Consider the following 13934-nt stretch of genomic DNA (forward strand, 5'->3'; position numbering starts at 1 on the left):
AACGGGGTGAGCTCCTGTTGCTCGGTCCCTGCTCCTGCCCACCTAGCAGTTCAAAAGCACACCAGTGCAAGTAGATAGATACCACTCCGGTGCGAAGGTAAACTGTGTTTCCGTGCCCTGCTCTGGTTCGCCAGAAGCGGCTTAGTCCTGCTGGCCACATAACCCGGAAGCTGTACGCCGGCTCCCTCGGCCAATAAAGCGAGATGAGCGCCGCAACCCCAGAGTCGGCCGCGACTGGGTTCCCTTTACCTTTAGGGATTGGTGTCTTCCGAATGACCGTTCCCCGCCTCTTTTCCTCTCCCAGGCTTCATCCAGGTCCTCGACCAGGCGCACAGAGAGCAGCCCGGCAGCGCCTTCTCCAAGTTCAGCCTCCTGAAGCTGAAGCAGTCCTCGGCGCTGGGAGGGGCTAGCCTGGGGGCCAAGCACATTGGCCAAGCCCTCCCCCTGGACTACGCAGCCAATGTGAATGTCTTCTACACGCACTCCTTTGCCTAGAGGGGCAGGATGCTCCCCACCCCATGACCTGACCTGTCCTGCTCTTTCTCGTTCTCTCTTTCTCTCCATGCCATGGACCCGTTTTTTAAATGTTCAAAGACTGCCTGTTCTGCTTCGGAAGGACGTTTTTGTAGGGGCATGTTTCGTAACGTTCATTAAAAAAGAAAAAAAGCAAGACCGCCAAGCCGCAGTGTTCTTGGTCTGGTGGGCTGCGTGTCGTCATTCAGCCTGTTTTGTCGGCAACAAGCACCTGGTTGCATCAAGGAAGTTCACCTAGTGAGTTGCTGATGAAATTCCTCTCCTCCAAGCTGCCCAGAGACACAGAGAAGGGCTCTTCCTTGCGGTTGGGATAGCAGACCCCTACTGCAGAGCTTTCCAAACTTGTCGTGTTGGTGATACATCTCTTTAGACCTGCATCATTTCACGAAACAGTAATTCAGTTTTACTAGCAAAAACCGGAGGTTAAACTGACCCCTTTCCAGCCCCAGGACAGCAAGGAGCATTTGTGTGACAAACCTACACACTGCAGCCACAACACACTGATGTCTCATGACACACAGTTTGGTAAGCTCTGCCCTACTGATTTGGGCTTTGACAAGGCTGGGGCAGGTTTCTATAGGAGCAGGCTGAGAAGCCATGTCCCAGCACCTCATTTCAGGCTTCACACCCAAGATTTGGCTTTCGTATTTGCAAAAGCCCAAGTGCTCTCCTGCATAAAGATGCTGTCACTGTGGGACGGATAGTTCGTGAGCCAGTTTAGCCATTTGGGGATGGTCAATAATTGTCATGTTTCAGGTCACGACTCTCTCCTGAAGATGGTCACCAACCTAATGGCTTTAAAAAGAGCATTAGGTCCAGCTGTGAGGGCCTTCTGGCTGTTCCCTCATTTTGAGAAGTGAAGTTACTGGGAACCAGGCAGAGGGCCTTCTCGGCAGCGGTGCCCGCCCTGTGGAACGCTCTCCTGTCAAATGTCAAGAAAATAAAAAACTAGCTGACTTTTAGAAGGCAGCCCTGTTTAGGGAAGCTTTTGATGTTTCACTGTTTTCTTTTATATTTTGTTGGAAGCCGGCAAAAGTAGCTGTGACAACTCAGTCAAGTGGGTGGGGTACAAGTAGAAGAGGAGTTTGGATTTGATATCCCACTTTATCACTCCCCTTAAGGAGTCTCAAAGCGGCCAACGTTCTCCTTTCCCTTCCTTCCCCACAACAAACACTCTGTGAGGTGAGTGGGGCTGAGAGACTTCAAAGAAGTGTGAGTGGCCCAAGGTCACCCAGCAGCTGCATGTGGAGGAGCGGGGAAGCGAACCCAGTTCACCAGATTACCAGTCTACTACTCTTAACCACTACACCACACTGGCACAATTAATTAATATTAAATAATTATAAAAGAGGAATGGGAAAATTCATGGAGAGGGCTATTACTGATGGCTCCTAGCCACAATGGCTGTGCTCTGCCTCCATGTTTGGGGGCTGCAATGCTACTGAGTCCCAGTTGCTGGAAAACACAGGTGGGGTGAGTTGCTCTTGGGCTGAAGTCCTGCTTGCTGGTTTCCCACTGAGTCATCTGCTTGGCCACTGTGAGAACAGGATGCTGGACTAGATGGGCCCTTGCCCGGATCCAGTATGCTCCCCTTACGTTCATGAGCAAGTGTTCCAGGGTAGTCCTTATGTTAGACGGAGAAATGTGCAAAGGTCCTACTCTATTCAGGGAAGTTTTTAATCTGTGATATTTTAGTGTATTTCTGGTTTTTATGGAAGCCGCCCAGAGTGGCTGGGGAAACCCAGCCAGATGGGCGGGGTACAAATAATAAATTATTATTATTATTATTATCTATATCCTGCCCTTCCCACTCCCAAAAAAAACTTATTCCAATGACCATCATTCTCCACATTCCTTGGAGCCTGGACTCCCTCTTTCATGAGATGGTACGAAGGAGAAACCAGCCTCTTCCGCCACCATGTTTTTATCCATTGCCACCTACTCCCCTCTCCCATCGGGGAGTGGTAGGCTCCGCCAGGAAGCCCCTCTGCCAAAATTGGAAAGAACTCTGCATCACACCCAGCTCAAAACCAATTTATTTTAAGAATGCATTGTTTTAAAAATGGACAGAACATAATTGCAAAGACTTCCTCAGAAAGAAACCAGAGATTGCAAGGGGGGGGGGGGGAGAGAAAAGAGCAAAGGGGGAAGGGAATGGGGAAGAGTGGATATGGCCCCACTCATCTGCTCTGTCCAATTATACTGCTGATTATTTAAATAAGCAAGCCTGAAACGTGGCTTTGAAGAAATCTGGATCATGGAGAACTTGCCCATCTCCTCCTTTTTAAAAAAGTAAGACCAAGACCAGAGCCAGCTGCCTCTGCCCCTCTCTACAAATGCCAAATGCAGGCAGATAAGGGCAAATGGACAGGTGACCACTGAAAGCCAGACTGGCCTCTGCCCCTCAAAGAGTTTGGGGTGGAGAACTCTTTGCTCTGCACATGTGCCAAGAGGTCAGGTAGCTTTGCAAGACAAGCGGCTCCAAAGCAGATTGACACGTGATATGCCTTTGCAATTGGGAATCCATGGAAAGAATCTGGGGAAGGGATCCTGACATACATACAGCTCCACGGTTAAGCTGCTTTTTCACTTGCAACTGCAAGAGCACAGGCTCCCGGCTGGATCCCTTCTGTCAGTCTCACCCCCCCCAAAGTCAGACTTGGTGGGGGCACCCTATGCATTCCACAGGAACCAGATTTTAAGCAGGGAGGAGAGGGGCAAGCTGGCTGCCCTCCTTGGCAGTGAAGGTCTCTGCCCTGCCATCTCCTGGCAGCTTGCTTTGGGGACCGGGGTCCAGACTGGCTGAACTGCAGCTGTCCCACAAGCCCATGGGAGGGGTGTTCTTCCCATGGCCCCCAAGAAAGCAAGAGGGCTAAGCAAAGGGGCTCATGAACTGGGATCTGAGCTGGCAATGTCGATGGAGAACTGCTGCCCCTCCCTTTTTTTTCTTGCAGATGAAGCTAGGTGTGTTCATGCTGTAAAAATCCCCTCAGCAATTCCAAAATATTCCCTCACCATTTTCCCCTCCATGGGGGAGCCCTGGAAAAAGACAAAACTTGGATAAAAAGACCCCTGGCAGTAGGGGTGGGGTGAGAGAGGGAAGTTTTCTAAGCTCCTGCCTAGCTCTCCTTCCCTGCTCTCCCAGGTCGGATGCAGAGCATGGTCTTGCCTTGGGTCTTTTGCTGAAGGTGGTGGCAGATACCGGACAACCCAGAAGCCCAGAGGTTGGGGAGAAGCTCCTTCTGTGCTGTTGGATGTGCCTTGATTTTTGCAAGCTGTTTAGGGCCTGTTCGGCTGGTGTGGCCCACCTGTTCTTTCTGGTCCAAAGACAAGCCCAAATGCAGCTCCCCAAACTTCTCAGCAGCTAGGATGTTGAGGGAACTGGGCCCAGTTGGAGAGAAGAGACAAACCTGCTGGGATCAGAAACCCCCTCTGCCAAAGGCTCCTGGGCAGGAGTGGCAAAGAGCCCAAAGCCTCCCTCCTCAGGGGGAGAGACGTCCTTTGTTTGCATTGGATCAAACAGCTGCCAGGTGGAGAAAATGTACCCTGTCGTTCCTGATTACGATTATTTTAGTTGGGGGCCGAAGCAGGGAGGAGGAGGAGGAGGATAGGAAAGCTGAGAGAGAAAAACAGTGATGCAGAAGACCAGGAAATGGTTCATTGTGCCTCAACAACTCTGTGGACTTCCTGGGACCCCCCCCCCCCGCCTCCTCAGCGGGAGGCTACGTGCTTGCAAATGGAGCGGGATGAGGTTCAAGCCAACTCCCCCAAGCCCTCAGGCTCCCCTGCCTTCAAGACCCCCAGGGGTTTGGTGGTGGAAGAGGTCACTTTGCAGGCTGAGGCCCATGGAGCTGCAACCCCACCTGCTGGAATCACAACCGGCCTGAGCGAGAGAGGGCAAGAGGAAGGGAGGTACTCCAAAGCCAGGCGGAAGAGGAGAAGCAGAAGCACTGGGCTGGCTGGCGGCAGATCTGGCCTGCCCAGCTTGAGAACTTCCACCAAGGAGAGAGAGAGACATCCGGGGGGCCTTTCCCCCCACGCAGCAGGGCCTGCAAAGTGTCCAAGGCATGCCCAGCCAAGGGGCTGCCCAGTGGGGAGGAGGAGGAGGCGGGTGGGCAGTCAGGAGACCCTGCTGGCGGTCAGGCTAGGCTGGCTGCTGTTAAACAAGAAAAGGTGAGAGGGGGAAAAACCAAGAAAAACCAAGGAGGTGCCCCGTCTGGATCTGTGCTGAGTCCCGTGGTGGGCATTCCTTCTCGTCAGTTTGTCTCAAAGTGTCCCGACGCAGCAAGAAAAAAGAGGGATGAAGTAGTGTAAAGAGTCCCACCGATTCGCCCACCAGGAGTCTATTTGCCCCACCGCTGCTTGCGGGTCCCGCTGCCCCACCCCCACCCCCCACCCCCATCCAGGGCAAAAAGAAATTGTCTTTGCAAAGAAGGTTCAGTACTTCACTCCGGGGACGAACTCCTTGGCGTCGGGGTTTAAGGTGCTTTTGCTCTGAAAGGGAGAAGAGGGAAAAGAGGTCAGCTAGTTGCAGGCAGGAAAGAACACCGCCCCCCCCCCGGTTGCTCCTCGGCTTTTAACTGGCTTTCCCTCCCCTCACCCACCTGTCCTTCTGTTCAGGGATACAAATGGCCCATTTCCCTCCATTCCCCTCTCCTGAGAGCCCACTCTCTTCCTGCCCACATCAAACGATCCATAACTTACAAGTTTAGATCACTGTTATTTGTTGAAGTTAAGAGCCGTAACAAAATGAGGCAAAGGGACCGAAAAATGATACAGTGGTGCCCCGCAAGACGAATGCCTCGCAAGACGAAAAACTCGCTAGACGAAAGGGTTTTCCGTTTTTCGAGGTGCTTCGCAAGACGAATTTCCCTATGGGCTTGCTTTGCAAGATGAAAACGTTTTGCGAGTCTTGCGAGTTTTTTCCCTCCCCCCTTTTTCTAAGCCGCTAATAGCCGCTAATAGCGCTAATCCGCTAAGCCGCTAATAGGGGTGCTTCGCAAGACTAAAAAAACGCAAGACGAAGAGACTCGCAGAACAAAATAATTTCGTCTTGCGAGGCACCACTGTAAAAGCAGAATGCGCTTAAGTCAGAACAGAGGTGACAATTCCAATCCAGTACATATTTTACTTTGGAAACTGGCTCGGAATACTGGGCCCCCCGTGTGGTGGGTCATTTATTACTAGTTTATAGAGACGGACAGGTGAATGAGAAGAAGCACCCCAGCCCTAAGTGAGCTCAGGGAAGACCAGTTGGGGAAATGGCTGGATTTCAGGACCTCCTTGATTTTAACCGGGCCAGAAACGTGTGCCTGAGAGCAAGGGAGCCCACTGCCTCCAGTGCAACCACTTGGGGGACGGGGAGGGGTCCCCACTCCAAGATCATGGTGGTGCAACAAACCCTGGCAGGGCTCCCCAAGCCCCTGTAACCGTCCAAAGTAGGAGCTGAAGAGAGACCAGGATTTCTGCTCCCTTCCCCGTCATTGCACAAGGGCTCTTTTCTTGGTACTTGCATCCCCTCCCTGCCCTTTCTTCTAATACTAACTGGCTGAAATTCTCATCTCTTGGGCTGTTCCTCATTTCTATGCCCGTTCAATAACCCCTTCCTCCCTGCCTACTCCTCCCTGTGGGCCTCCCATGTTGAGGTATTGATATCTCAGCTTCTTCCTGGCCTGATGCAGCCAGATTTTCTCATAAAATTGTCCATAAAAACAGTTTTAAAATGACAGCTATCGGTAGCAGCTGCTGCCCCTCCGACTGCGGATGGATTCTAAAATGTGGGAGCACTGAAAAGATTCTGCCCACCTTTTTTCTCCCTCTTCACATCCCTGCCTCTTATCTGTGACCGACCGACAGGGGCCAGGTCCCCAAGCCCACTTCCAGCCCCTGTCCCAGGGCTTACCAAAATGTCTTCCGATACGTGGCTGTGGGTGTTGTCGTTGACCGAGAGCCCGTTCAGCTGCTGTTGAAGCTGCCCAATGCCCTGGGGCAGGTCACGGGACGGGATGAACCAATCCTGGTCCTCTTCATCCAGCATCTCCTGGAAACAGCGGTCGAGGAATTCCTGCTCCTGAAGCTCCTCCTCCACCTGGCCAGGAAGCAGATCCACAAGGGAGGGTCACATAGGAAAAGATGTACCTCCAACTGCTTGTCATCCTGTCAAAGTTACTGCACCAACCCCAAAGTAGTATTTATTTATACAATCCCTTCCTTCCATCATGGAACCCAGGGCAGCAACACAGGTGGCCATCCAGAGCTGCTTAGCTTCAGCAACATGGTGGCATCAACGGCCTTCAGACCATGGACTGGTATTCCTCCCTGGCTCGCCAATGTCAGCTGCCATTGAGAAACCTGATGCAAACAAGGAGGGCAGCTCCGGGCTAGCCCCTGCTCTTCCAGATACTCAACCTCACCTGGGTTCTCCCTTGTCAGTCACAAATTGCCAATGGCAGGCCTCTCCCTTTCTTTGTCTGACCGCTTTTAGAGCCACCTAAGCGAGTGGCTGCAGTTTCACAATGAATTTTTTTTGTACAATGCAAAACTTTGGTTTAGCTTGTCCCCCCCACCCAAAGATCTTTACTGAAACTTAACATATATACATAATAACCAAAATTCCCAATGATTCCCTCACATAAAATATAATATCTAAATTACAACAGCTACTTAATTATACACTTAATTATAAAACCCACCTCCCACCCTCTACTTCCCTCCACAGCAATTCAACTTCTTTATATTTCTACCTTTTCCCCTTGCATTCTATAATAAATTATTTTTGTTACATTCTGATTTTTCCTTCTTTCTTCATTGGTTTTGTTATTGCTTACATTTTTTATTCTAAGCCTATTAGCATGTTATTTTTAGAACAATATTTTGACATAATAATCTTTGAAATACTTCTACTTCATTCTTAACTTTTGATTTGATTGGTATCTTATAATTGAAGTTAATTTTGCCAATTCTATATACTCACTTAATTTACAAATCCACTCTTCCTTTCTTGGTGTGTCCTGAGATTTCCATTTAGTGGCAATAATTACCCTGGCAGCTGTTATTGCATATAAAAAGTTGTTTTTTTCATATGTGGTATGTCTTTGCCCACCAACCCTAACAGATAAGCTTCGGGATTTTTTATCAAGGGGGTCTTTGAGCGACTCTCCTCTCTCAGTGGACAGGAGCACATTGTTAAACTATGGCACTTGCTCCGCAGGAGGCAGGGAGGGCCACCAACTTGGATGGCTTTAAGAGAGGATTAGAGAAATTAATGGAGGAGGAGAGGGCTGTGCTCTGCCTCACTGTGAGGGGCAGCAATGCTTCTGAATGTCAGCTCCTGGAAAGCCCAGAAGGGGAGAGGGCTCTGTTGCTTGGATCCAATTTCCCATAATGAGTATCTGGTAGGCCACTGTGAGAATGGGATGCTGAACCACATGAGTCACGGGCCTGATCCAGCAGGGCTCTTCTTACGTACTTACGTTGCCCTCCAGCTGTTTTCTACTATAGCATGGGCTTTTCTGACTGGGATCAATGGGAACCAAAGCCCCAAACAGCTGGACGACACCAGCTTGGGGAAGGCTGCTCCAGGATTAAAGGTAAAGGTCCAGTGGTGGCTGACTCTGGGGCTGCGGCACTCATCTCGCTTTACTGGCCGAGGGAGCCGGCGTACAGCTTCCGGGTCATGTGGCCAGCATGACTAAGCCGCTTCTGGCGAACCAGAGCAGCGCACAGAAATGCTGTTTACCTTCCCACCAGAGTGGTACCTATTTATCTACTTGCACTTTTGATGTGCTTTCAAACTGCTAGGTTGGCAGGAGCAGGGACCGAGCAACGGGAACTCACCCCATCAAGGGGATTCGAGCCACCAACCTTCTGATCAGCAAGTCCTAGGCTCTGTGGTTTAACCCACAGTGCCACCTGCGTCCCTGTTCCAGGATTAGGAGGGAAGAAAAAGATTTCCATCCACTCCTCCCACACCATTCTCAATATTATTTGGAGGGTGAGCAGTGATGCACACAGTATTGTGTTTTAAAGTATGGCCACTCCACAGATGCACTGTGTGGCATTCTGGCAGCCATCCCTTCATCTACAATGCCTTTCTCTAATCCTTCCTTCTGCACAGGGCAATCCATCTTTTCATTAAGTTTCACTCATCAAAGCCCAGAAATTTTGGGGGATGCCAAGGCAAGGTTTTCACAGACACTTGTGTGTGAGCTCTAGCCTCTCAGTGGAGCCCATTAAAACAAGGGAAAAAGGCCAGAGACACCATAACCCTTCTCTTCCCAATCATGTCAACCTTCAAATCACCAAGCTGGCAAGGCAAGAGCAAGCTCAGATTTCACGTCTCATCAGCAGATGGTGCTGTACTTCAAGCTGGCGCACGGTGGCACTTGGGACCCACTGCTGGCATGCGTCCCTGAGAGGATGGAGAATGGAAGCTGCACCGGCCCCAACAACATTGCAATTTTCCTGACATGTGCTTAATACAGACATCACAGCGAGCACTAAACACCCCCCCCCCCGGGAACTAATCCTGCATTAGGGGGCATTGTAACACAACCATGCATGCATGTGTCTGACCTTCAGTTGGGGGAAAGAGAGAGACAGGCAGGCGACAAGGAGCAGTCAAATGCAGACTTAGCTGTGGATTCACTGGGCTGCCGCCTCCCTCCCCTCTCTTCATTACTATTAATCTCCAATCTTACGGTAGCCGTGTCTGTTTACTGAAGGCTAGAAGGTCTCTTGGCTGGGATCATGTGACATTTGGCAGGAGGCAGTCCCTAACATGCTACTAGTGGTGACTTAAACAGCTGCTGCCTTCTACGGCTACCTTAATTTAGGATATTATCCCTGGACACTACAGCAGGCTTCTTCAACCTCGGCCCTCTAGATGTTTTGAAACCACAATTCCCAGCATCCCTTACCACTAGTCCTGCTAGCTAGGGATCATGGGAGTTGTAGGCCAAAAACATCTGGAGGGCCGAGGTTGAGGAAGCCTGCACTAGAGAGTCTTCCCAACTGACTTGGGAGGAAAACTCCCTAGACAGAGTGGCACAGCCATTTGACTGCCAATTTGCTGCAGAAATCAATGTGTTTCTTGTTTTCCAATGTTATTAATTCCACTGTATTGCTGCAGCCACCGCTTTAATTTATTGTTATACCACTCCGTTGGGTGAATGGGCATGACAAACATCGTTTCCTTTAAGCAAGTGGTTAGGGAGTGTTTTTTGTCCCTCTCTTAAAACGCTAATTAATGCCTATGGTCACCCAGTGAAGGCGCATGTTGGAAAATTCAGACTAGCTGTGATTTTTGCATTACAGAGATGCAACCAGATGACCCTCTGGGTCCCTTCCAACTCTCTAAATCATACACAAAGGAATACCTCCTTCACAAAGCCAAACTCTGACATGAGCTACTGCAAGGTGCAGTAACGGCCACTAACTTGGATGGTTCTGATAAACTCACGGAGGATCCGGCGGTGAATGGCTGCTTGCCGCACCCTCCAGTATGCCCATAAATGTGAGTTGCTGGGAAACAAGGGTGGGAGAAAAGGGGGCTGCTATTGTGCTCCTGTCCCGCTTGTGGGCTTTCCAGAGGCACCTGGCAGGCCAGAGGGAAACAGGATGCCGGGTGAGCAGGCCCTTTAGCCTGACTTAGCCGCACGGCTCTTACGTCCTCATTCCAGGTGCTTCCTCCACACGCAAAGCCCAAACCAGGGAACCAAGGAGGACTAGGGACATGGTTTCTCAAGCCTCACCTCAGATTGTATGTTGGACAGTGGGTGAAATGCACAGGCCCCAGCCATGGCCAACCGGTCAAGGCCTCCTGGCCACCACCAACTTTTCCACACAAGCAGGGCCCAACACAACCTTGAGCAACCTGGCGCTCACCAGACGTTTGGATTACAACTCCCATCAGCTCCAGCCAGCATGACCATCCTTTTGTATTTGTTACTTATTCAATGCATTTAGACAAAAAGAATACCTCTCAGTAAAGAGGATAAAGCACAGAAATCAAGTAAAAGCAAAATTAAAAAGCATTGTGCAGTGCAAAACCCCTCAAATGCTCACCCAACAGCACAGTAAGAAGGAAAAGGCCTGGCCCACCCTATTAAAGGATGAGCAGAACAACAGAGATGAACAGAATACTGTAGAGTTGGAAGGGACCACAAGGGTCATCTAGTCCAACCCCCTGCAATGCAGGAATCTCTTGCCCAACATGGGACTTGAACCCACGACCCTGAGATTAGGAGTCTCATGCTCTACTACTGAGCCCAAGGACTAAGTAAACATGTCTTAAGCCGGCGCCTAAAAACGAAGTATAATGGTGCCTGGCAAGATTACCCAGGGACAGCATTCCTCAAGGATGTGCGTGTTGCCCAATGAAAAGGAAAGGCCTGATTTCGTGTTGCCCCATTTTACTCCTCTTGTGGATGAGGCAGATGGAGAAGGTCCTCCAATGAAGGCTGCAGGGTCTGAGTCAGTTCATGTGGGGGAGACTGTCCTCCAGGGGTTGGGATCCCGAGCCGCATAAGGCTGATGTAGTCCAAACAGCTGGAGATGCGGTCCAAACCATTGGGAAGGCCTCAGACTGGGGAGGACTAGTTTCACACTTCCTGACAAACAGTACCCCGGACCCCAGCTCCCCTTCTGCTTGTGAAGCTCAGTTGCATTTGCCAGCAGGGAAGTCCCAGCCGGCAAATCCCACGGCTTTTGTGGCTTTCATTTGCACCAGCCACAGAGCGGCCTCTCCTAGACCAGGGACACTTCGTTCATCCCAGCAGCTGTCATAATGCCAAGAAGCCCTTGAGAGGCCAAGTTCTCATGGTTGCAGCATTTCTCACTGCACACGGAATGCTTGACAATCCCTCCACCTTCACAACCACTTTGTGGGTCAGGTTCCCCTATGGGCAACAGAGTGAGCAACTAGCCCAAAGCCAGCCAGCCAGCCAGCCAGCCCACTCAGTTTAGGAGGCCAGCTGAAAGTTCAGCCAGACCCTGTGCCACAGGGGCACGCCTGGCCTCTCCACACTTCCATGGATGCCTCCATCCTGGGGCTTCTCCACTTCCCCAGAACGTCCTGCCTTTGTACTCTTTAAAAAGGAGGAGAATGAATGTCTCCCTGGTGACACTGTGGCTTGCCCTGCCCACAGAGAACATTTTGCAGGAGCTGTCATCCTCCTTCCTCAGTGGTCCTGCTGCAAGCCTTCCTATCTGCTTCTGGGCCCCACCCAGAGGCTGCCCTTCCAAACAGTACTGATTCAACTGGCTCCAGGAAAGCAGCAGGGCTGGTCTGCTCACCCCCAAGAAGGAAGGGTTTTGGATTTCTTGTTTTCGGCTGAAGCCTCCTCCTCTGCCAATGAGACCCTCGGAAGGCAGGCGGGGCTTCTCCTGTCATCCCTGAGCAAGATTCCTTCCTGCTGCGGAGGCTTTCCTCGCACACTGCCACATCGCAAGCTTGGCAGCTGGACAGAGGCCCCGAGAAGACAGGAAGCAGCAAAACCGCCCCGCCAAGGCTTGGAGCGCTGCAGGCTAAGCAGTTCCAGACCTCCCAGAGCAGAAGGGAGATGCCGAGAGCAGCTGAGATAAGAACCAGGGAGCTTCAGCTGTAAGGTCTGAGGGTCAGCTCTCACCAAAACTGACCCCCAGCTCATCCTCAATGTTCAAGCACAAAAGAGAGTCCAGAGGCAAGAATATAGGGAGCTGCGTCGCAGCAGCTCAGCCCCCCTGATCCAGGTAGCCTTGTACTGTCTCCCCCAACTGCTAACTGTTCTCCTGGGCCTCAGGTGGAAAAGAGCTTCCCCATCACCTGCCAGCTGAACCTTTCTGCTGGGGATGCTGGCAGAGATTGAACTTGGGACCCACTGGAGGCCCATTCCGCCAGACTGCCTAAGCGGGAGAGAGATGGGAAGCAACGGGGCTCATTTAATGTGCTCTACTGGAGGCCCAGCTCCATCAAGCACCTCCCTGCCCCTGAACTGTGCCATGCTGGTCACTGGAGGAGCAATTGTTCAGAAATTGGTGCCCGGGTCTTTATTTTCCTCTTCCCTCCCTGTCCCTTTCGCCTTGCGTGTCAGGTTTCTTTTCAGATCATGAGCCTGTGTGTAGCATCTGTCTTGACTACATGTAAGCCGCTCAGGGAGCCTTTTGGGCACAAATGCAATAAATAGAGTTTGCCTTGCCCCATTCAGCTATGGTCCTCTCCAAGGTGCTTCCTCAGCAGGGCTGGGGTGGGCAAGGGAAGGGAGCCAAGGTGGCCAGGGAGGAAAAGCAGCTGGGGAGGGGAGAGGCAAGGACAGAGACAGACCCAAGGACTCTGGCAACAGATGCGGGGAAGAGGAGCATGCATCCTAAAGAGAAGTGGCGGCAAGCTGCAGGATCCTTCTCCCTGCCACCTCCTACAGCCCAGCCTTTGCAGCAGCTCTGCCCTTGAAGAGGTATTGAGAAGTGCAGCGAATGCTCCATGCTGAGGAGCTCGTCCTGCCTGTTTGGCAACTGCTGTGCTGGCAGCTGCTGGGCCTTCTCCGGGCGGAATTCAAGGCACTCCTGCTTACCTTTCAAGCCCCTTGTGGCCTTGGAGCCAGTGGAGTGGGGGGCACCGCTGCCTCTTCCTGTGGGAGCTCCTACGGCAGCAACAGGCCGAGCCCAAGAGGCGGCCAGAACTTGGGACTGCCAGGAGAGGGGCCTTGAGGCCAGTAGCCCAAAAGCTCTGGGCTGCCGTCCTGGAGGAAGCACGGCACCGCTCCTTTCTCCTCTGTTTTTGAGAAAGCATTCATCTGTTGGGTGGTCCTTCCCCTGGTTTTTAATGCTGCTGGATTTTACTGAGTCCTGCCATTTCTAAAGTTTGCAATCGGAAGCCACCTCAAGGGTAGAAAAAGTGGGTTGAAGATCATCTAAAATGAATAGATTCATAAAGACCAAATTCCTAGCTGTCGTGCAGCCACAGAGGCAGGTGGAGGCTTGCCATCAGAGAGATGAGGGAGAGACTGGGGCTTCCTGAAAGATCAGGAATGGACGTTTTAGTGCCCCAAAAATCTCCTTTCTCCTCCCCTCTGACGTCTCCTGTGCCCTCTCCATCTTACTTCCCTCCTTCTGCCATCTGTCAGCCTGGTCTTTACCCAAAGATAAAGTTCTTTCAAGGAAGCTTGAATATACCCCTTGATTAAAGCCACATCTTAGTAGCATTTTTTTTAAAAGGTAGGCAAATCTCTTTCTATTACTAATGCAGGTGAAGGAGAGCCACTTGCCCAAGGCTGAGGCGAGGTTCTAATGGCAGACTTCCTGCCTCCCATGGCACTTCTATAGACAGGGCTAGACACTTGCTCAACATGGGAGTTACAGAACTCCCTCCCACAGGAAGCAGTGATGGCCACATAGTTAGATGGGTTTAAAAGAGGATTAGACAA

General features: G+C 51.3%; 2 protein-coding genes across 2 annotated transcripts in view; one reads left to right on the forward strand and one right to left on the reverse strand.

Moving 5' to 3' along the window:
• The window catches only part of NAGK (N-acetylglucosamine kinase), a 31613-nt gene extending 30095 nt beyond the window's left edge, over positions 1-1518 (forward strand). The window contains exon 10 of the mRNA XM_081877136.1: positions 305-1518. Coding sequence (XP_081733262.1) covers positions 305-495 — 191 coding nt within the window. The 3' untranslated portion in view covers positions 496-1518. The remainder of the gene's footprint in view (positions 1-304) is intronic.
• A 1034-nt stretch (positions 1519-2552) lies between these two features.
• The window catches only part of PAIP2B (poly(A) binding protein interacting protein 2B), a 34945-nt gene continuing 23563 nt past the window's right edge, over positions 2553-13934 (reverse strand). Inside the window, exons 3-4 of the mRNA XM_081877429.1 lie at positions 6437-6622; positions 2553-5028 (exon numbers count right to left, since the gene is read on the reverse strand). Coding sequence (XP_081733555.1) covers positions 4972-5028; positions 6437-6622 — 243 coding nt within the window. The 3' untranslated portion in view covers positions 2553-4971. The remainder of the gene's footprint in view (positions 5029-6436; positions 6623-13934) is intronic.

The sequence above is a fragment of the Podarcis erhardii genome (assembly GCF_964252035.2).
Source record: "Podarcis erhardii genome assembly, chromosome: 9".
Taxonomy (NCBI): Eukaryota; Metazoa; Chordata; class Lepidosauria; order Squamata; family Lacertidae; genus Podarcis; species Podarcis erhardii.